The 21,903-nt window shown below is 40.4% G+C and overlaps 2 protein-coding genes and 1 pseudogene across 2 annotated transcripts in view; 1 reads left to right on the plus strand and 2 right to left on the minus strand.

Annotated features, from left to right (window-relative positions):
- LOC104863342 (late cornified envelope protein 5A-like) overlaps window positions 1–21,903 on the plus strand; it is a 343,203-nt gene that overhangs the window by 99,187 nt on the left and 222,113 nt on the right. The gene's annotated exons all lie outside the window — the stretch shown is intronic.
- On the minus strand, window positions 5,495–6,766 carry LOC104856936 (annotated as a pseudogene).
- On the minus strand, window positions 13,061–16,654 carry Rptn (repetin). The gene is made up of 2 exons (XM_033758178.1): window positions 16,390–16,654; window positions 13,061–15,689 (listed from the first exon to the last, which is right to left on the minus strand). The coding sequence occupies exons 1-2, from the start codon at window positions 16,525–16,527 to the stop codon at window positions 13,251–13,253; spliced, it is 2,577 nt and encodes an 858-aa protein (XP_033614069.1). The 5' UTR covers window positions 16,528–16,654; the 3' UTR covers window positions 13,061–13,250.

Genomic DNA, 21,903 nt, shown 5'->3' on the forward strand with positions numbered 1-21,903 from the left:
TGGGTCTTTGAATTTGGGAGGTCTGATTTTTCAAAGTTCTTTATATAGTCTAGATAATAGACCTTTGTCTGAGAAACAGCTGGTGAAAATTTTTTCCCACATTGTGGGTTGTCTCTTCACACTATTGGTAGTTTCTCTTGCTGTGCAAAAGCTTTTTTTGTTTTTGGTATTGGGGATCGAACTGGGGACCTTGCGCTTGTGAGGCGGGTAGTGCTACCACTGAGCTAAATCCCTGACCCAAAAGCTTTTAAATAAGAAGACATCCCACTTGTTGATTGTGCTAGTTCATGGGCAACTGAGGTTTTCTTTATAAAATCTTTTCTTGCACCAATGTCTTCAAGAATTCTACCTAAACACTCTTTCAGCCAGTGTAGTGTGTCTGTTTTAATATTTAGACCTTTAATCCATTTCCATTTTAGTTTAGTGCATGTTGAGAGTTATAGCTCTAGTTTTCATCTTTGGCAAGTTGAAACCCAGTTTTTCCAGCACAGTTTATTAAAGAGGCTATCTTTCTTCCTGTGAAGGTGTTTGGCTCCTTTGTTGGAGATGAGGTGGCTCAGTGTGTCTGGAATTGTTTTTGCATCTTCTATTCTGTTCCACTGGTCCTCAGGTCACAATTCGTGCTAGCTAAAACTTGGAAGTAACACAATTGCCCATCAACGGGAGACTGGATAAAGAAAATGTATTTTTTAAAAAGAAAATTGAGTACAACTGAGCCATAAACAATGAGAAACTAGAGACAATTATAGCTAAATGGATGCACATTGAGACAATACTCTTAAGTGACATAAATAGGACACACGTGTAAATACTGGTGTTTCTCTAGTGTGAGAAACTGAAAGTGTAAATAAGGATTAAAAGGTGTAATAGATAATGTGAAACAGGAAGAAAAGGGGCAAAGGGGAAGGGAGTGGAATTAATATGAGAAAAAGAAAAATGGAAATAAAGTCTTTGTAGATAAGGAGGGGTGGAGGGGTTGAAGGGAGGGCAGGGGAATGGGGAAAAATAAGAACCAAGATATTTCGTGCAAAGGTACAAGATCCCAATGATAAATGTAACTGTATTGTATACCTAAAATGTACCAATATAATTAATAATAATAAAAGAACTCGCGGAATCAAATGACCGGTAGATGGCGCTAGAACACCGTGTGGGATTTTCCTCCAGTTTGCACAGGAGGTGTTTTTAGCCCCTGGAATATTTACTGCACCATGACCAGGTTAATTGATGATCTAGACAGCTGCACATCAAACAAAAGAACTACAAAAGCTCGAGACATTATCAACTGTATCGTGCCAACTCCTCACTTTAAGGATGAGAAAACGGGAGCGCAGTCTGGGGGTATAAGTGGTTCCAGAAATCCACCCAAAAAGTCAGATTTGGTATTAGGAAGTGTCAGGACTGAATCTCAAGTTTCTTGACTCACCCCCCCACCCACGTGTTTCCCCGGCTCTCTTTCTGTCCTCCTCCACTCCCTCTCTCTTTGACTATTTATTTTTTACTCATATTATTTTAATACATCTTCAACTTCATTAAAATATGTTGACACAATTGTAAAAATTTAAGGTATACAACTCAACGTCCTGACATAAATATGTACTATGAAATAATAAGGAATTTGAAGTTATTTGACACATGTACCTCACAGTTACTATTTTTTGTGATGAAAACATTTAAGATCTACTGTCTTAGCAAATTTCAAGTATACAACACAGTATTGTTAACTACAGTCAGTGTGCTGTGTATTAGATTTCTGGAACTTATTCCTCTTGTACCTGAAACTTTGTACCCTTTGACTAACATCTTCCCACTCCCCAGTTTCCCAGCCTCTAGCAGACACACTTTTATTCTCTGCTTCTATGATTTACAACTTTTTAAGGCTTCACTTCCAAGTGAGCTCATACACTGCTAGTCCTTCTCCATCTGACTTATCTCACATAACCTCATACACTCAGGTTTCATCCCGGAGGTCAAGGATGGCAGGGTTTCCTTCTCTTTGTGACTAAATCGTATTCCATTATATTATATATAATATATGCATGTATATATTTATCCATTTTTCATGGACATGTGTTGATTCCATACCTTGGATATTATGAATAATGCTGTAATGAATATGAAAATGCATGTATTTCTTCCAGATACTGATTTGGTTTTTCTTAAACATATAACCAAAAGTGAAATTGCAGAATCATATGGTCCTTCTTTCTCTCTCCCTCTCCCCCCGCTTTCCTTTTTCCCACCCATCCTTCTTTATTTTCTTTCTTTTGGTTGAATCTTACTAGTCTGAACTGGTCTTGAATTCACTATCCTCCCGCCCCAGCCTCCCAAATAGCTGGGAGTATAGGCAAATGCCACCATGCCTTGCTTTCTTATGGTAGTTCTATTTCTAAAAAATTTAACACTCTTCTGTTGGTATATTTAGATATACATAATAATAACATTCATCATATGGAATTTGTGCCTGTGCATGATATATCTTGATTCTTTTTTCCTCTTTCCCTTCCCTGCCTTCAACCCCTCTTCCTCTCCTCAATTACAAAAGGTTTGTTTCCATGCTTTTCTTCTATTCTCTTTTTTCCTTTTCCGTTTCTTCCTTTCCTCCTCCCCATCCTTAGTTCTTGTACCATTTGAACAGCTTCCTCTTATTTCACACTATGTATTATCTTTGGTCCTTATAGTTTTGGTTTCTCACACCAAAGAAACCATGTGATATTTGAACATGTGTGTCCAATTTATTTCACTTAAGAGCATGGTCTCAAGGTGTATCCATTGACCTAGAAATGTCTCAAGTTTATCCTACTTTATGGCAGAGTAGTACTCCATAGTATAAAACAACAGTATCTTTATCCAGTCATTGGTTGATGGGCATTTGGGCTGTTTCGAAGATTTAGCTATTATAGACTGTGCCGCTATAAACACAGGTATGCACATGTCGCTGTGGTTTGATGCCTTTAATTCTTCTGGGAAGATATCAAGAAGGGGAATAGTTGGGTAAAATGGAAACTCCGGCTCTAGCTTTTTTTTTCTCTCATTGAGTTTATTAGTACATTTTAGGTATACAGTACAGTTACATTAATCATTGGGATCTTGTACTATGACAGGTCTTGGTTCTCATTTTTTCCCCCTTGTCCCTGCCCTCCCTTCATCCCCTCCTCCTGTCCCCATTTGTGGCTCTAGCTTTTTGAGGAATCTTCACCGTGATTTCCACAGTGGTTGCACCAGTCTGCACACCCACCAACAGTGGAGAAGGGTTCCTTTTCCCCACAGCCCCACCAGCATTTGTTATTGATAAGTTTCTTGACAACAGCCATTCTTTTTGGAGACGGAATCTCAGTGTTGTTTTAATTTGCATCTCTCAAATGACCAGTGATGTTGAACATTTTTTCATATATTTATTTTGTTATTTGTACTTGACCTGAGAAGTGTCTGTACATTTCAGGTATGCATTTTTGGAATTGCTATTTAAATTTTTGGGGGGTTCTGATTTTTTTTAGTTCTTCATACAACCTAATTCTTAGTCCTTTGTCTGAGGAATAGCTGGTAAATTTTTTTTCTGTTCTGTGGGTTGTCTCTTCACTCTGTTGTTGTGCAGAAGCTTTTTTTTTTTTCTGTATTGAGGATTGAGCTCAGGACCTTGCGCTTGTGAGGCAGGTGTGGTGCCACTGAACTAAATCCCCAGCCCACAAAAGCTTTTAAATAAGATAAGATCCCATGTGTTGATTCTTTGTAATATTTCCTGTGTGAACAGTGTTTTGTTCACAGGTGTAGGTTTGCCTACACCTTTGTTTTGAAGAGCTTTAATTACTCTATCTTCCAGTAGATTTAGTGTGTCTGTTTTAATATTTAGATCTTTGATCCATTTCAATTTTAGCTTACTGCATGGTGAAAGATATGGGTCTAGTTTTAATCTTTGGCATGTGGAAAGCCAGTTTTCCCAGCACCATTTATTGAAGAGGTTATCTTTCTTTTACTGAAAGTATTTTTCTCCTTTCTTAAAGATAAGGTGGCTGAGTATGTTTGGAGTTATTGCTGCATCTTCTCATCTGTTCCATTGATCCTTGAGTCTGGTTATTTATTTATTTAGCCAGTACCATGCTGTTTTTATCACTGTAGCTTTGAAGTATCATTTCAAGTCAGGGATTGTGATGTCCCTGCATTGCCTTTGTTGCCCAGAATTGCTTTTGCTATTTTAGGTTCCATATGAATTTACAGTTTTTTCTCTACTTCTGTGAGATATTCTATTGATATTTTGATCAGGATTGCATTAAATCTGTATAACAATTTTGGATATATGGCCATTTTCACTGTACTCGTTCTTCCTAGGCAAGAACAAGGGATACCTTTCCATTTTCTGATATCCTCTTTGATCTCCTTTATCAGTGTACTATAGATGTCAATGAAAAGGTCTTCATATACTTTACTGGACTGACTCCTAAGTATTTTATTTTTTTGATGCTATTGTGAAAGGTGTTTTCCTAATTTCTCTCTCAATGAGTTTGTTATTTGTGTACAGGAATGCTATTGATTTTTGCATACTGACTTTGTATCCAGTTATGCTACTGAATTTCCTTATTAAATCTAGAAGTCTTTTGGTGGAGTTTTTAGGAGTCTGTTATGTAAGTATCACATCATACACAAATAATAATAAATCAACTTCTTCCTTTCGTATTCATTTTATTTTTTTCTTCTGTCTAATTGCTCTGGCTAATGCTTCTAGAACTATATTGGACAGGAGTGGTGATAGTGGACGTTCTTGTCTTGTTCCTGGTTTTGGAGTGTAAGTTTTCAGGTTTTTGACCATTTAATATGATGTTGGCTGTTGGTTTGTTATAGATGGCTTTTATCAGATTGAGATAAAGACTCTCTATTTCAATTTTCTGTACAGCTTTTATAACAAATAGGTGTTGGACTTTATTAAATGCTTTTCTGCCACTTTGGAGATGATGATGTGTTTTTTGTCCTTGGCTCTGTTAATATGGTGTGTTAGATTCATTGATTTGTGTATGTTGAACCATCCCTGCATCCCTAGGATGAATCCTACTTGGTCATAGTGCATAGTGTATAATCTTCTTGATGATTTGCTGTATTTTGTTTTCCAGTATCTTATTGAGGATTTTTTTTCCTGTGTTCATTAGGGAGATTGGCCTATAGTTCTCTTTTTTTATTTTCAAAGTGTTACAATCTGACTTTAGTGACAGGCAGGCTTAAGGGAGAGCCATAACTGTGCCCGCTGCACGTGGACATCTCCCGCCCCAGTTCAGTGTGGTCTCCTTCCCCTCTGCCCCGCCCCGCCGCTTTGCTGGCTGCTGAGTACTGCCTCGAGTTACTTCTCTCGCTCATGTTCTAGCCGACGCTACTTGTCGCAGTATCACCTGAGAAAGGTGCACGCATAGCGCGCTGCTACAGCATTTTGTTTAAAAATGTCGGGCCCTGGTCCCCTCCTCAGACTCAAATCCTGACGACGCTGGCTTCCACGTCCGTAATCTCGAGTTCAAGGTGCCATGTACTTCTCTGGTGCCTGTTTGTGAGCCAAATAGAGGAATAATATGCTGGAAAGGGAGCTGACCAGGAAGATGACATCAAACCAGGGATGATAGACGTTAAACTGCAGTTCTCCGAGGACTTCCGTGATTATGGTGTGATATTCCAGCGGCATGCTCATTCGGATCAGCAGTACGGACGAGACGAAGTACATGCCCGTTGTCTGCGCTAATAGTCGGACAATGACATTGGTACCAGGGATCGAATTCGCATCCTTGAGCTTGCTAGGCAGATAGCGGAACCACTGAGCCCAATCCCTGGCCCCTAAATTATTTTTTAAAGTTTCAGAATATTCTATTCTTTCCTTGGTTGCATATAGATCAGCTGTTTCAAGAAAAAGCTGCCTGAGGGCCGGGGATTTAGCTCAGCAGTTTGGTGGCCTGCCTTGCAAGCGCCAGGACCCGAGTTCAATCCCCAGTACCAAAAAAAAAAAAAAAAAAAAAAAAAAAAAAAAAAACAGCCTGGGCCTAAAGATGGACTGATTCCAAAGCATTCTCTTTCTGTTGAATAAAAGTAAGATTTTCACTTCCTGGAGCTGAAGTAGTAACACTCTTTAATATTCCCCAGAATCCTGATGGCTTGTTATGCACCTCTGCAGCACAGTTCTCTCTGCCATTGCCATCCTTTTCTTTTTGCTTATGATCATATCCATGGTTTGAAGCAGCAGCTGTTTCAGTGCTAGAATATCTGTGTCAGTCACATTACTGAGGGAGTAGGACATGTATGTGTATGGGCAGTTGACAGCAACAAATCCAGAAAGCAGAGCCATGACAGTCATCCCAATCATACCCACGTGGCTGATGAGCTGTTCTATGGACAAGGTCCCATGCTTTGGGCTGAGAATGGGAAATGGTTTTCCCAGTTTCCAGAAGAAATACATAAATGTTAACCATAAGAGGCAGGAAAAAGGTAGTCGCTGTTAATGTAATAGTTGACTGTTGCTCACAACAAAATAGCCAATGTAAAAAGCTACCTTGAAAATTAGGATCAGCAGAATTACACACAGGTTCATTTTCCAGTGAAAATAATGGGAGCTGTGGTTCAGTACTCCTAAGATTTCAAGGATGATAAGCTCAAATGTGGTGCAAGAAAATGCAAAAGTCAAAGAGAAGATCACCTGTACCATAGTCCTTAAACAATTGGTACATGAAGAAAAGCCACCCAAACCCCCAAAAAGTATCTGAGAGGTAATCACAGTGCTGGAATTCATTAGGAAACTCATGTGTAACCGTAGGGAGGGCTGGAGCCTTTGCTCTCCAAAGCCATCGCAAGCTCTGCATCCAACCCTCTCACTCAGGTAGTCTTTGCCCTGGGGCCTGTAGTTCTCTTTTTTTTGATTGGATCCTTCTCTGGTTTTGGTATCAGGGTGATGCTTGCTTCCAGGAATGACTTTGGGAGTATTGCTTCCCATTCAATTTCATTAAAGAGTTTGAGGAGTACTGGTGTTAGATCTCTAAATTTCTTGCAGAATCCAGCAGTGAGCCTATGAAGACCTTGGCTTTTCTTTGTTGTTAGGTTTTCAATTATGTCTTCAATTTCATTAACTGATATTGGGTTATTTAGAATCTTTATATCTTTTTTATTCAACTTTGGTAAGTCGTGTGTATCTAGGAATCTGTCCATTCCTTCTGTGTTTTCCATCTTATTAAAATACAAGTTCTCAAAGTTCTCCTGAATTTATGCAGGATTCATTATAATTTCACCCTTTTCATTCCAAATTGCATGATTTAAGTTCTTTCTTTCTGGGATAAGTTTCTAAGGGTTTGCCAATTTTAATCTTTCAAAGAACCAACCTTTCAATTCATTGGTTCTTTGTATTGTTTTTAGCTTCCATTTAATTAATTTCTGCTTAATTTTTATAATTTCCTCTGTCATACAAGCTTTGAGCTTGACTTGCTCTTCTTTTTCTAGACACTTGAGGTTCATCATTAAGTTATTTATTTGAACTTGTTCTATTTTTCTGATGGAGAATTTACCACTATAAGCTTCCCTCATAGCAAAGCTTTCATTTCATCCCATAGATTGTGGTATGTAGTACTGGCATCATCATTTAAATGTAGAAACTATCTAATTTCTTCTCTAATTTCATCTGTGAGCCATTGGTTGTTCAGAAGGCTGTTATTTAATTTCCATATTTCATTGCAACATGCTCTGATAATATGCATGGGATAATTTCAATTCCTTTGCATTTACTTAAACATGTTCTATGAGTAACATGTGGTCTGTTTTGGAAAATGTCTTGTGTGCAGCTGAGAAGGATGTGTATTCTGAAGTTGTGGGGTGCCACACCTATATACCACATCCTATAGACATCTTAGTCCTTTTGTTCAAAAATTTGGTTTAATTTTGAAATTTCTTTGTTGATATTTTGTCCAGTTGATCTGTCTATTTGTGACAGTGGGGTATTGAAGTCCCCCCCAAGTAGGGTATAGTACTAGTGCTTATTTGATTTTTTATGTCCATTAATATTTGTTTTATATAGTTGGGTATGCTGGTATTTGGTCTATATGTATTTATGATTGTTATCTCTTCTTCTTGAATTGTTCCCTTGACAAGGATGTAGTGACTTTCTTTGTCTCTCTTGACCAGTCTTCATTTAAAATCCACTTTGTGTACAAATAGAATAGCTACCCCTACTTTTTTCCTCAGGTTCCTGTTGCATGGAGTATTGTTTTTCATCCTTTGACTTTCAGTCTATGAATTTACTTTTGAGTTAAATGTGTTCCTTGTATGAGGCATATTGTTGAATCTTATTTCTTGATCAATTCTACTTCTCTGTTTCTTTTGATTTTTGAATTGAGGTCATTTACATTCATGATTATAACTGATAGGTATTGACTTTTCCTTGTCATATTATTTTCCTGTTTTTGGTTTCCATTCTTTCTCCTCTTTTCCTACTTGCCTTGCCTGGTGGATTCATTCTGTTGGAGTTCATGGAGTTGTAGTCTTTGTTATCTTTTTCTAGAATATCCTTCAGACATTTTGGAGTGCTGGTTGGTGGTCATTAATTTCTTCAGCTGTTTTTTGTCATAAAATTATCTTATTTCTTGATAAAATTTGAAAGATAGTTTTGTGGGATCTGAGTTGAAGGTTGTTTTCTTTCAGCACTTGAAGTAATTTATGCCAAGCTTTCTTTGACTTAAGGGTCTGTGTTGATGTCTGCTGTAATTTTGAGGGGGTTTCCTTTATAAATGATCTGTTTCTTTTCTCTAACAGCTTTTAATATTCTATTCTTGTGTTTAATTTCTGGACTCTTGACTATTATATGCCTTTGTATAGATTTCCTTTTTATTATGGGTATTTGGAGTTCTATATGCCTCACTTATCATTATGTTAATTTCTTTTTCCATGTGGGAAGTTTTCTGTCATTACTTCTATGAACAGGTTTTTAATGTCATTTGTGCTATTTCCTATTTGTTCATTGACCCTGGTCAATCTTATGCTATTCTTCTTTGAATCATCTAGCAGCTGTTTTTTTTTTTTTTTTTTTTTTTTTTTTTTTTTTTTTTTTGGTAGTGGATGATGCCAAGGTTTGATCAGTAGCCAGACTTCCGTCTTCTTCTTCTGGTTTTTTTTTTTTTTTTTTTTTTTTTTTTTTTTTTGTACTGGGGATTGAACTCAGGACCTTGCACTTGCAAGGCAGGTGGTAGCACTACTGAGCTAAATCCCTGGCCCAGCTGTTGGTGTTTTTAAGAAATCTTTCTTTTTCATGATTACTAACCATAATCCTGTCTTCTACATCTGATATTCTGTCATCACACCAGTTCATTCTGCTATGCATACTTTCAGTAGAATTTTTAATCTCCTAGATATCTGATTAAATCTGCTTCATGAATTCCATTTCTTTCCTATGTTGGGCATTCATAGTTTTCATGATTTTCCTAAGCTCTATTTTTAAAATCTGTATTTTCTCTAGATTCATTAATCATACCTTTCATTGTGGACATCATCTCTGAAGTTATCTGAAAACTATTTCTGATTTGCTTTTTTCTAGAGCCTCATTCATTTGCTTTGTTACTCCTGTTGTTACCACTGAAGTAAGTCAGTGTTCTACCACATCGTCCCCTGGGTTTGCCTTTGGCTTGCTGGAAGTCTGGGATTCATGTCTTGCTTTCATGTCTTCTCATTTTCTATTTTTAAAGTTTAATCTGTGCATCGATGCTTGTAAATTGTTTGATAGGTATCTTTATTGCTAGCACCAAGAACTCTTAAATGAGTACTTCTCAAAGGTATCGTCCAGACATATCTGGCTTTTGGGTTTTGAGTCTGTTGCAAGGTCCTACCTCTTCAATTTATTGGGGATGAGAAATTGCTGCCTGTTTGGCCCAGCCCCTGCTTCTTTGGCACTGGTCTGTATTCTTTTTTTATGACCCTTAGGCAATCTCAGTTTTGTCATACCAGGAAGCACAACTGGTTAGAACAGTTATGTCACCTTGGCTCAAGTAGTACAATCAGTAATAACAATAGCATCAACACATCCTAGAAAATGACAAATTGTCATAGGTATTAATTTGCCACTTTTAACCATATGAACAGGATTTGTGGTTATATAATCAAATTTAAAATAAACCAGAAAATTATGTACAGTAACTATCCCCCAATATGGTGACTTTAACCTCAGGGGATAACATTTAAAAGGGGTTGGGGGGAAAAAAAGAAATTGAAGAAGAGAAAGGGATTAGAAGCAAGGTTGGAAGACAAAGGTAGAGTAAGCTTTGGGAACTTGTGAAGAACACAGGAGGGAAAAAAAGAAGAAAGAAACAGACATGAACAGAACAAAAAACCTACAATGTTCTCAGTCATATAAAAACAAGAACAATAAAAAAGGGGGGGAAGCAAAGAAAGGAAGAAAAGTAAAAAAATCATTCACTTCAGGATGCATTTCTGCTATCACTGGTTGACAGAGGGAACAGACAGAGCCCAGATCCATGTTGATTGATCCCAGCAAGCCAGCAGTAGAATTATGGTGATGGTGGATAATCCCAGAAAAACTGCACATTTAATTTCACTGAAGTTCAGGGTGCTTCTGGTTTCTGGCTGTGAGGCTGGGACCTGAGTTTTTCAGCCTACAACACTCCAAGTACCTCCTGTTGGCTTGAATTTGGCTCCCTGTCAACATTTTCTCTGCACTGATCTCCATTGGCTTGAACTTGGTTGTGCCTCACCCTGACACTTGGTACTGCTAGATGGAGCCAACCTGCAACTGCTCTGTTCTGACTTCTGTTGATCCCTTCCAAAATGGCTACTGGCCAATCACCCTCTTTTTGGGGATGTCCTAACCTGAATAACTCACCAGCCACTGCAGTCCACAACATCCACTGCTCTGTTCCACTGCTACATTTCTCCATGGAGTCCTCTGCAGTCACTAGTAGTCACAGTGCCTCTGCAGATTCAAGCTGCGCCTCCCATGCTGTGATCTGGGTTGCAGGGAGAAAGTGTCACTTGCTCCCTCCTTCTTTTGTACTGTGGTCCCTCTCTTTGGACTCCCTATGGGCTCTAATTCTTGCTTCACATCCTTGCTTAGTCCTCTCTACTCCTTTTTTTCCTCATATTGCTATATTCCAGTGTTTGGGTTCCAAATGTCAGAGAGGCTGTTTTTCTGATACTTACTATTCCATCATCTCAGAATTCTGCAAGAATTAAAATTATAGGATCAGAGGCAGAAGAATCCACAATGGCTGTCTCTGAGTTTGGAGGTGGACAAATCCAAAATTGCTGCCTGCACACTGTAGAGGTGGAGGTCCAGCAGCTTCTTGGCCAAAGATGGAGGCACAGAAAAAGAATGGTCAAGGATGCAGAACCAGTCAAAGGTCAAAGGCCTGGGAACTCATTGTAGAGTTGCTGGTGTGAGTCTGTCAGAAGGCTAAAGAAACTGGAGATCAATGTCCAAAGGTGACACCAAAGACTATAGTTCTTTCAAAATGAGTCATAGTTATATTTTTAATTTTGAGGGACATCTATGCTGTTTCTGAGAATGGCTGTGCCAATACATTTCCATTAACAGTGTACAAGGGTTATATATATTTTTACCATGTCTTCCCCAACATTTTAAAAACCTTGTCTTTTTGAGAATAGCCTTTCTAACAGGTGTGGGCTATATCTTCTTGCAGATCCAGGGGATGATTAGTTTTCTTCCAGACAAAAAATAGCAGGGGGTTTCCAGGTTGATGGGATGATACATTCAAAGGTAATAATTCATGACAGACCACGGCAAACTAAGAGGAGGTTAAGTCTTTGGCATGAGTGGAGCATTGAATGTTCTAGGAACATCTAACATCTTCTCATGAAGCTATGCTGGGTTGGTCATTTAGGTCAGAGAGTGAAGAGCCTGTGTGCTATGGGAAAGGGTGTGAACTTTTTTGTTGTGTCACTGAGGAGAAGAGAAACTGAGGCAGAGAAGATGGAATATTCAGAGATATCCAAGTGGTATTGAGAAGGCAGAGCAGGCAAGGAAATAATATTGAGTGTGGTATGAATGAGTGTTAAGGATCAAATACAGTGGTGCCTTGGTTCACAAGCAAAATAGTTGACAAAATTTTGTTTTTGTTTGCAAATTCTACATCAGGTGACAAAAACAAATGTGGCCATCTTTTCCACAATCATGGAACAAATTGACTTCATGAACCAAGGCACCACTGTATAACTCTTTGGTGGGGGAAGGTAAGGTCTATTTTAACTATTTAATATTTGTTTCATAAGGATTCTTATTTTTGTCAGTGCCCAGGATCTCAGAGAACAAAGAGATTTTTTTCCATTAAGTTTACTGGTACATTTAAAGCAAACAATACAGTTACACTTATCATTGGGATCTTGTACCTTTACATGAAGAACAAAGAGATTTTTTGAAGTCAAGAAATGAAGACTTATTCTTGGAAAATGGCCCACAAGTGAAGATAGCATGATCTCAAATGAAGGAAAAGATCAAAGTCATTGCTCAACAATCATTTATTTGATTTTAAAATATAATTCCATTGTTCTGCACATTGGTTTTCTTGTGAAGGGCATTCAGGACAGGAGAGCTATGAATTGAAGTTTTGACTCTTGGGGATCTATAAAGAGATGACATATACTTTCTATTTTATGTAACTGGAAACTAGAAAGTCACTAAATTGGAATGGGCCTAGTCAATTTTGTGATAATTGGTCAATGGATAGGCCCTTTGGTGAGGGGCAAGAGGTTGATCATGGTATATGTCAAGTGTAGAGGTGCTCTTTGTGGCCCCTGGCTTCTCTAGCCACCTTTCTGTGTGGCATTTTAGTCAAGACTATGCAGCTCATAATTCCTGGTGTTTTATTCACTGGAGCCAAAGCTCACAAAAGACCAAGTTTCCTTTTTTTGGCTGTAACATAAATCTTTAGACTACATTTCCTATTTTTGAATTTTAGGAAGAAGTGTTTTACTTTTCAGTGATCCAACCAAGATTCACCAGTACAGAGAGAAAGAATGATTTCAATTCCCAAAATGATTAAAATTAAGTAAATAACCACTTAATTTGCTACTTATATCACATCCAACCAGAAAGTCCCATATTGCTGCTCAAAGGACTGAATTGCTCTACAAGAGAATACTTGTCCTCAAGAGCATTCTTGAAGGTAGATAGATGGTAGAAGGAAGAGAAACATTTGCAACATTTCAAACATGATATGAACTTGATATATGGGTTTCTTCCTAGTCTTTGTGTTGCTTAGCTTGGGATCTCACACAGCCTAGTACCAATGTGATTTCTGCTCCTGTACATAGCCGTAGAAGGGATTGGGATGAATGTTAGCTGCCTTGGTAGGAAGACCTCCACCCTGTTGTTTTCTTTGATCCTGGGACCCCGTGTTTCTCTCTGTCTCCTCGTGGGTTTGTTGATGCTGATGATTAGAAACCTCCATGTGGGCTTGCCTGTCTTTTCTCTGGTGGTTCTGCTCATCTTCAGAGATTTGTCTATCCTTTTGTCGATGATAATGTTGATCTTTCCAGTTCTGCTTGTCTTGTTTCTGGTGGTTTTGCTCATCTTCATAGGTTTGTCTCTCCTTTGTTTGACAGCTTTGTTCCTCTTCATAGGTTTGCCTATCCTGTGCTTCCCATGCACTTTCCTGACCATCATGGCTATGTCTACCCCAGCTTTGATGACCCTGTTCTTCTTCTGCCTGGTGGCTTTGCCCCTTGTCCTGACTCTGCCTGGTTTGGACCTGTCTGTGGCTCTGCTCACTACTGTCTGATTGCTTGTCACTTCCTTTGTGATACAGTGGCCTTTCTTGTTGGATTTGTGCTAAGAGTTTGTGTTGGTGGTATTGACTGTGCTCCTCTGGCTTCCATGCATAGTAGCTGCTCTGCTGTTCCTCCCTAGACTGGAATTCCTGTGTCTGGTTTTGCTTTACTCCTTGTTCTGGAGTCCGTTGACTCAGTCTCCTTGACTTTCCTGATTGCTCAACATATGAGTCTCTTTTTGTTCCCCTGTTGTCTTGGAAGTATCTATTTTGTCCTTGTATCTCAGCTTTTCCAGTCTGTGACTGACCACAGTAAGAACTCTGTCCCTGTCTGTCTGTCTGACTATAGTGACAATTCTGCCCTCGTATGTCTGTCTGCCCATGGTGGGAACCCTGTCTTTGTCTGTTTGTCTGACCATAGTGGGAACTCTGGCTTTTTCTGTCTGTGTGATGATAGTGGGAAAGCTGTGCTTGTCCATCTGTCTGACCATAGTGGGAACTCTGCCCTTGTCTGTCTGTCTGACCATAGTGGGAACTCTGTCCTTGTTTGTCAGTCTGACCATAGTGGGAAACCTGTTCTTGTCCATCTGTCTGACCGTAATGAGAACTCTGTCCTCGTCTATCTGTCTGACCATGGTGGGAACCAAGTCCTTGTCTGTCTATTTGACCATAGTGGGAAACCTGTCCTTGTCTGTCTGTCTGACCATAGTGGGACACCTGTCCTTGTCCATCTGTTTGACCATAGTGGGAAACCTGTCCTTGTCTGTCAGTTTGGCCACAGTGGGAACTCTGGTTTTGTCTGTCTGTCTGACCATAACGGGAAACTTGTCCTTGACTGCCTGTCTGACTATAGTGATAGCTGTGGCTTTGTGTGTCTGTCTGACCATGGTGGGAAACCTGTCCTTTTCTGTCTGTCTGACCATAGTGGGAAACCTGTCCTTGTCCATCTGTCTGACCATAGTGGGAAACTTGACCTTTTCTGTCTGTCTGACGATAGTGGGAAACCTGTCCTTGACCACCTGTCTGACTATAGTGACATCGCTGGCTTTGCATGACTGTCTGACCATGGTGGGATCCCTGTCCTTGGCTGTCTGTCTGACCACAGCCTGACTCCTGGTTCAGCCTCCTGGACTGTCCATAATAAAAGCCTGATTCCTGTTGGGTGGTCTGATAAGAGCAAGGGTTTTGTGTGAGTCTTCCAGACTGTCCATAGCTCGATTGTTGTCCAAAGTTTGCAGAATGAGCATAATGAGACATCTGAGCTGGTTTCTCAAACTGGTTTAAGACAAAGATATGTCCTTGCTGTTTTTGCTGGCCACTGCTAGACTTATGACTCAGTTTGTGACCTGAGCTAAAGTCTTGATTTTTATAATTTTTGTCTTGTCTCTCAGACTGACCATGGTGAGAATCCCTATCTTGTTTCTCAGACTGACCATGCTGGGAATCTCTGCCGTGAGTCTCAGAGTGGCCAGAGTGGAAGTCTTTATCTTGTTTCTCAGACTGACCATGGTGAGAATTGTTATCCTGTCTCTCAAACTGGTCATAGAAAAAGTCACTATCTTGTCTCTCAAACTGACCACGGTGGGAATCCTGATCTGGTCCCTTGGGCTGACTATAGTGGAAGTCTCTATCTTGTTTCTCAGACTGATCATGTTGAACATCACAACTTTGTTTCCCAGGCTGCCCGTCATGGGAGTTCTGTCTTTCACTCGTATGAGTCTGCTGGTGTTGCCTGCCGGTGCCTCCTGGAAACTTACGGTCTTGGGTTACTTCATGTCCCCTTTCTTGCTGTGAGGTTCTCTCTCCACTTGCCTTAGTATCTAGCTTATGGTGGCAGGCTTGGACTAATTGGAACACCAACAAAAGGTATTCACGGAAGTCAACACATCCATTTCTGTCTCTGTCTAAGTGGTTCAGAATGTTTTCCACAGTCTCTGGGTCATTTGGCCTCTATGAGAAGATAAAGCAAAGAGCAAAATCAGATATTCTTCTATGGATGCCAAGATGTTCATGAATGTTTATGCCTCAATCCATTCAGACCCATATGGGCTTTCCTTGATTGAGAAACTATTAACCTAAAATGGCATGAGCTTGATTCTTGTCTTTAATTAGCTGGTTTTCAGAAGCTCATTCCTTGTTGGACCAATGAGAGCATGTTTATAGGGAGTAGTAGATGCACTTATTCAAAATCATCTCTATTAATAATTTGAGTCATTTGAGGAAGTTATTCCACTCCCTCATCTGCTATATTCTACATGTTTATTTGTCTACTTCTTTATCATTACATGGTGAGATCCTGGAAAAAAGGGGAAGCTGGTTTTTATTTATGCTTCATACTAGTAACTAGAATTGTGCTGGAATGGAGTAGGTGCTCAATGAATCATCAATGAATGACTGAATAAGTGACTGCCATAGAAGATGTGTGTCAGGCACTGAATATAGAAATGAAAATATTTCTGAAAAGTTATTCCTCATTACTTTGAATTTGTAGGAGGGAGGGGTGTGTGGGGGGCATATTTTAGGGGAAAACTCCTGAAATTATTTTAGTTACAAGATGAAGCATGACTAAATAAAACAAAACATGAAATCCTGGGTGTAGATGTCAAAATCAGTCATACTCGACTGTGTGGCCAGTGTCTGTGTCACTCACCCGGAGGATGTCTCTAAACTCGGTCAACAGCAGCTGTTTCAACTCCTTCTTGCACAGCGAAGTACAGTCTCCATTCTCCTTGGCGTAGTTCTGGAACACTTTGATAATACTGAGTATGCTGTTCAACAACTGTGGCATTGTGGCAAATACAGGTGAACCTAAAAGAAGAAACAAGATTTTGACTGTATTTGGGATTAAGACCAAGAGACAGAATTTCCAGAGGGAAAGTGACCTGTTTTGCTTTGAGAAAGGAATTTAAGAAATGACAGAGGGCCCCCCTACTTTTTTTTTTTTTTTAACCTGTGCTCTCATTTTGACGCACAGTAAGGCTCCAAAGGAGGCTTTGGCGGTGGGTGATTGAGGGTGGGTGGGTACAAACTGCTAGAAAAAGAGTCAACTTCATTTAAAAAAAAGCCAAAAAGATGTGTGGTAGTTGTTTTTTGTGTCCTATCCTGTACTCTGGGTGAAACTTGTTTGATGGAAACTCTCATATTAGAACCAGAAAGAACGGCCAGGAAGCCTGTAGAAGCATGGGCAGAAACCAGCATGGAAGGTCATAATTTTCTACCAATGAGTAGCTTACTGGGCCCTGAATAGATCCCATTGAACAGCCTCAGTTTTCTAATGAGTCTTTCTCAAACAAGGAAGAAATCTAGCAGCCTCTCAACAGACTAAGAATGCTTTCTGAGTGGCTAAATTTTAGCAAGTGCTACTGGCCTGGATGGTCATTTTGGGACCTGCTTGGGACAGCAAATGTGGAAACTGTTACAGATTAAAATAGTAAGTGGATATGTAGCCAAATTAACTACATAGATGATAACACCATAAGTGATGACTGAATATACAGTTAGGTTCACACTGGCTGTACAGGGCTGGCATCTTTCGGGATTTGTATGTCAATGATTTTCTTCTTGAGGTATGAATATTCCAGGTGCTGGACGCCAAACTGAAGCCCTAACAGCAGAGCTCATCGAGCCTCCAAAGGTGTAAGTGATGCCTCTAAGGATAAGTAGCAAATAACGAACTGCCCTGGACAAGCTGGGTCCTTTGTGGCAATACATTGCAATGAGATTTGAGTGTTTCTGAGTCTGCATGGCACAGAGCCCTCCAGCTCACAAGCCCTGAACTCCCGGGTCTTGCACAACTTGCAGAAAAGTTAAATATCCTGCTACAGGAGACTCAGCGACCGACAATACTCCCAGCCCCTTCTTTGGGATTCCTAAATAAAACTGAAGCAAATGCACCTATCTTTTCCGAGCTTACTTGTAAGCCACCTCCACAATCACTGTCTTCTCAGAGGAAGCCTGGAAAATGAAGCGGAAATGTACCCAGTGCCATCACCTGCAGGTCTCAGACCTTCCCAGCCCAGCACATTCTATCAAGAGCTTTGCAGATGCTGCCACTGCAGCCTCATGTATGTCTTACCTGCTTGAGCAGGAGTGAGCAGAAGATCCAGAAGTCAGAGAGGATGCAGGAGACCTGAAAACTCATCTATTTATACGAGTTTAAATCGTCCTACGAGGACATCCCGGGAGACGCCCATTCTGTGGCAGAGCCTGAGTCACTTGGGGCCCAACCCAGCTCAGCTCAATTCAGCCAGATTAACCTCTCCCTTTGCAAGCTCTTCCATTTATTTACTTCCTTCACTTGCTCATGAACCTGTTTGTTGCTGGAGTAGGTGACTGGTCAAGTCCTGCCCCCACTTAATTAGGGGACTGTGTGTACCTGTATGCATTCGGCTGTGGGGGTCCCAAGAGACCGAGGACAGCCTGAATTCATCCTTTTTGTTGCTGTTGTTTTTTGAGACAGGGTCTCACTATGTATTTGAGACTGACCTGGAATTCACTGTGTAGGCCTGGCTGGTCCCGAACTCACAGTGATCCTTCTGCCTCAGCCTCCCGAGTGCTGGGGTCTGAGTTCAACCTTAATAAATGTCATTTGCTAAGGCTAATGAGGAACAATGGCTAAGTCCCACCAAAGAAAGCTATCTATATGTTCACAATACAAAACTTATCAAAGTGGAGATTGTAAGTCTGTGTAATTTGGCTAGAATGTAGATCCTGGAAAACACTTGTCTTAGAAGAGTGGGAGACTGACACATAATCAATTTTGGGGTGATGTTAGGGGCAGTGATGATTGTGGAACTGCCACCACTTGATTATTTTACGTCTTATTAAAAAGTTGGAGTTCAGAGGCACATTGGAAGCTTATGATATCTGTGAGGTAAAGATACGGTTAGAGCTTGTCCTCAATTTATCCTCCATCTCTATACTCATGAAATACCTGCCCAGTGTCCTGAAACAGAAGATTCTTAATAAATGCTTTGGGTAAGTGGGTTATTGAATTATGGAAGCACTGGAGAATCTTGTATAAGGTGCAAATAATTCTAGAATCACATGTATTTTCCTTTTGTGTTATATTAGGTCCCTGGTTGGATCTTTCTTTATGTTTCCATCAACCAATCAGCTGTCAGTAACAACAATTGCTGGTCAGGATTTTGCAGGGGAATCACAAAAGTGCAGAAAGATTTCAGTGTAAGGTGGGAGATTTAGCTCAGTGGCATTGCTCCTGCCTTGCAAGCCCAAGGTCCTGGATTCAATCCCTGGTACCAAAAAACAAATAAACAAAGATTTTAGTCCAATTAGAGTAAAGAAGTTTCATGTAGACAAAGATTTTGAATCCTAGGGGTAAGACGTACTGAGTGCTGAGCATTAGAAGACCCAGGTGCCTGTGGAGCCCTCACAGGCTGGGCATGAGCTTCCATTAGAAGATGAAATTCATGGTTCCTCAGATTATTCAGGTAGGCAGAGAAGAGAGAAAAGAAACTCTGGGTGAGAAGGGAAAGACCAAGGCACAAAGGTGAGAATTTACGTTGTGTTTGGGTTAGGGTGAGCTGGCAGGTCTGGCTAAAGCACAGAACATATAGAAGAGGAGAATTAGAGAATTTTGGAGGTGAAAGGAGGAGAAATTTAGTCTTAGCATCTTAATTGTACAGAGAAGGGAAGCCACTTCTGGTTAGACACTAAGCTGTGATGGAGGCACACTTGTTTTCTGTCCTCAGCCCAGTATTCTTTCTTATACATTCCTTGGTGCACATTTAGGTCTTATTTTAAGGTTTATTTTAGTAAAGCATGGGTCCTTTTGATCAGGAGAGCGACGTGATTGAAGTATCATTTGGGGAAAGATTTTGATGTGACTGCAGTAGGTGGCCAGCTGTCTCAGTTTATCTGGGATGAAGGGATCTCCCAGGCCATGAGATTTTCAGGGCTAAAACTGGGAGAGTTCTGGGCAGCCTGGGACAGACTGGTCGCCCTTGACTGTGGTGTACAGGCTGAACTAGAAAGAAGAGTGTCGGAACAGGGAAAACAGTTAGGAGTGTATTGTGTGGCTTGGGTTCAAAGGGAGACTTTGAGCTGGATGTAGCAGATCAAAACTAGAGGAAGGTGTTTAGATGTGTAGATGGAAAAGCTGTGTCTGGGGGCAGATCAGATGAGGATCAGAGAAAGGGAGGATGTCAGGAGAGACTCCAAGTCTTAAAGCTCAGATAACTGCAAGAACCGTGGTGTGCTGAAGACATGTAACTTCTAAATGGGGTCTGTTGGGGCCTAAGACACAGTGCCCCACCCCCATGGCATTCCACAGGCTTTCTGCCTGTTCAAGCCCTGCTACCTTTGCTCTAGCTTTCAGCTTGTGCCCTCCAGCACTGGCCAGGGGTTGCTTATGTCTGTTCGTAAATCCTGAGAATTGGGTCATGCTAAGATTATCTTTCTGCTTGCGCATCTCTACTTAGTGCTGTTCAGTTATGTCCATTCTCACCTACTAGGACTGAAGATTTAGAGGAGGTGTGGTTGACATTAGAGGTAAATGAGAGGAATGGTGGGGACTGATAGGGGCAAAGATCACAGCCCATGGTAGAGAACAGAAATGCTCTGGCTGCTTTCTGTTCCAAGGCTCCCTAGCAACTTTCTGTTTGGTTAGATGGGCAATTCTTTTTACCTGATGCTGCAGTGGGGAAAATCATGGTTGTAATAGTAAGATCTGCTGTGTGTGCATTCATTTAACACTTAGTAAATTCCTCTAGGAGGATCAGAGAATGGTGTTGATCAGACATTCAGTGAATCAGTGGGTATTTGAGAGTGAACAGGAGGCCCTTTTGTAGGCACTGAGATAAAAGTCAACCCTTGTTTTTGAAGACCTCAGTCTCATTGAGTGGAGGATATACAGGATCACTCTCTGCGGTTCAAATTCCTACACAGGTGTTACTGTCATTGACAGGGTAGGCAGAGGTTAATAAAGGGGAGGAGAGGTGCAGTCAGGGCCTAGAAATAGTACATACTGCATTGAAGGAATCATGGAGTGTACTGGGTTATTTGGGGCAAATCATTTAGCTTTCCAGCCTTGGGTTTCTCCATCTACAAAAGGACAAGTTTGGAACTTTCTTTTGGCAGTAACATTTTAAGATTCTTTGATTCCAGTCTTAGGGCTTAGCAGGGGTTTTAGAGGAAGTGTTCTAGCTTTGTCCTATTCACAAATTTGATGAGGTCCCTAAGATTTTGTGCTTCCCAACCTTCCTGTGTAGAAAATGAAGAAGGCAACCGTGGCTGCTCTGTTACTTCATTAGCATTTGGAAGTTGTGTGAAGTTCACATTATTTCTGATCATTGATGCTTTTAATGCAGTTATGTTGGAGTGTGGCCTTGTGATCTCAAAGGCAAGTGGTTTTTAAATGAATTTATTGAGGTCTCATGTGCTAGACTCTGTGTTAGTTTGTGTGTGTGTGTGTGTGTGTGTGGAGTTGGGGATTGAACCTGGGACTTTCAAACTGAGCTGCATCCCCAACCCACATTTCTTTAAAAAAAAATTTTTTTTTAAAAATTTTTGAGACAAGTCCTTGCTAAGTTCCCTAGGCTGATCTTGAACTTTGGATCCTCCTTCCTCAGCTTCCTGGAGCTCTGGGATTACAGCTATGTGCCACCATGCCCAGCTACGTTAGGTGTTTTATATATGTTATTCTGTTTAATTCTCAGAACAAACCATGAAAGGGAATATAATATGCATTCTTCAAATATGGAAACTGAGGGTCAGAGGCAGCTGGATAGCTTCCTCGAGTTCTTGCAGCCTTCAACTGGCTGAGCTGAGGTTTGAACTCATGTCTTCCTCATTCCAAAGCCCTCGTTTGCAGCCCCTATGTTATTCTGCTTCTTGCAGACCAGAGCTGATAATTGCCCCTTCCTCAATGACAGAAATACCGTTCCACATAGACTGAAGTGAGTAAGAACAGAGTAACTTCCTAATGACATGCTATGAGGAAATCTAGCTTTGAAATGAGAATTTCCTGCCACTTATCCAGTCAAGTATTTATTGTTTGCCTATGCTTCTGCAGTACCTAAATGGCTCCAACACTGAAGGAGCTTGGAATCTATTTGGGGAGAGAAGACAGAAGCTTATACTTCTATTAAAAAAAAAAACTATCTAGAAAAATCTCCCTTTCTGTGTTTACAATAGATGGCTCTGA

The sequence above is a fragment of the Fukomys damarensis genome, unplaced genomic scaffold (assembly GCF_012274545.1).
Source record: "Fukomys damarensis isolate Sample0158 unplaced genomic scaffold, DMR_v1.0_HiC HiC_scaffold_33, whole genome shotgun sequence".
Taxonomy (NCBI): Eukaryota; Metazoa; Chordata; class Mammalia; order Rodentia; family Bathyergidae; genus Fukomys; species Fukomys damarensis.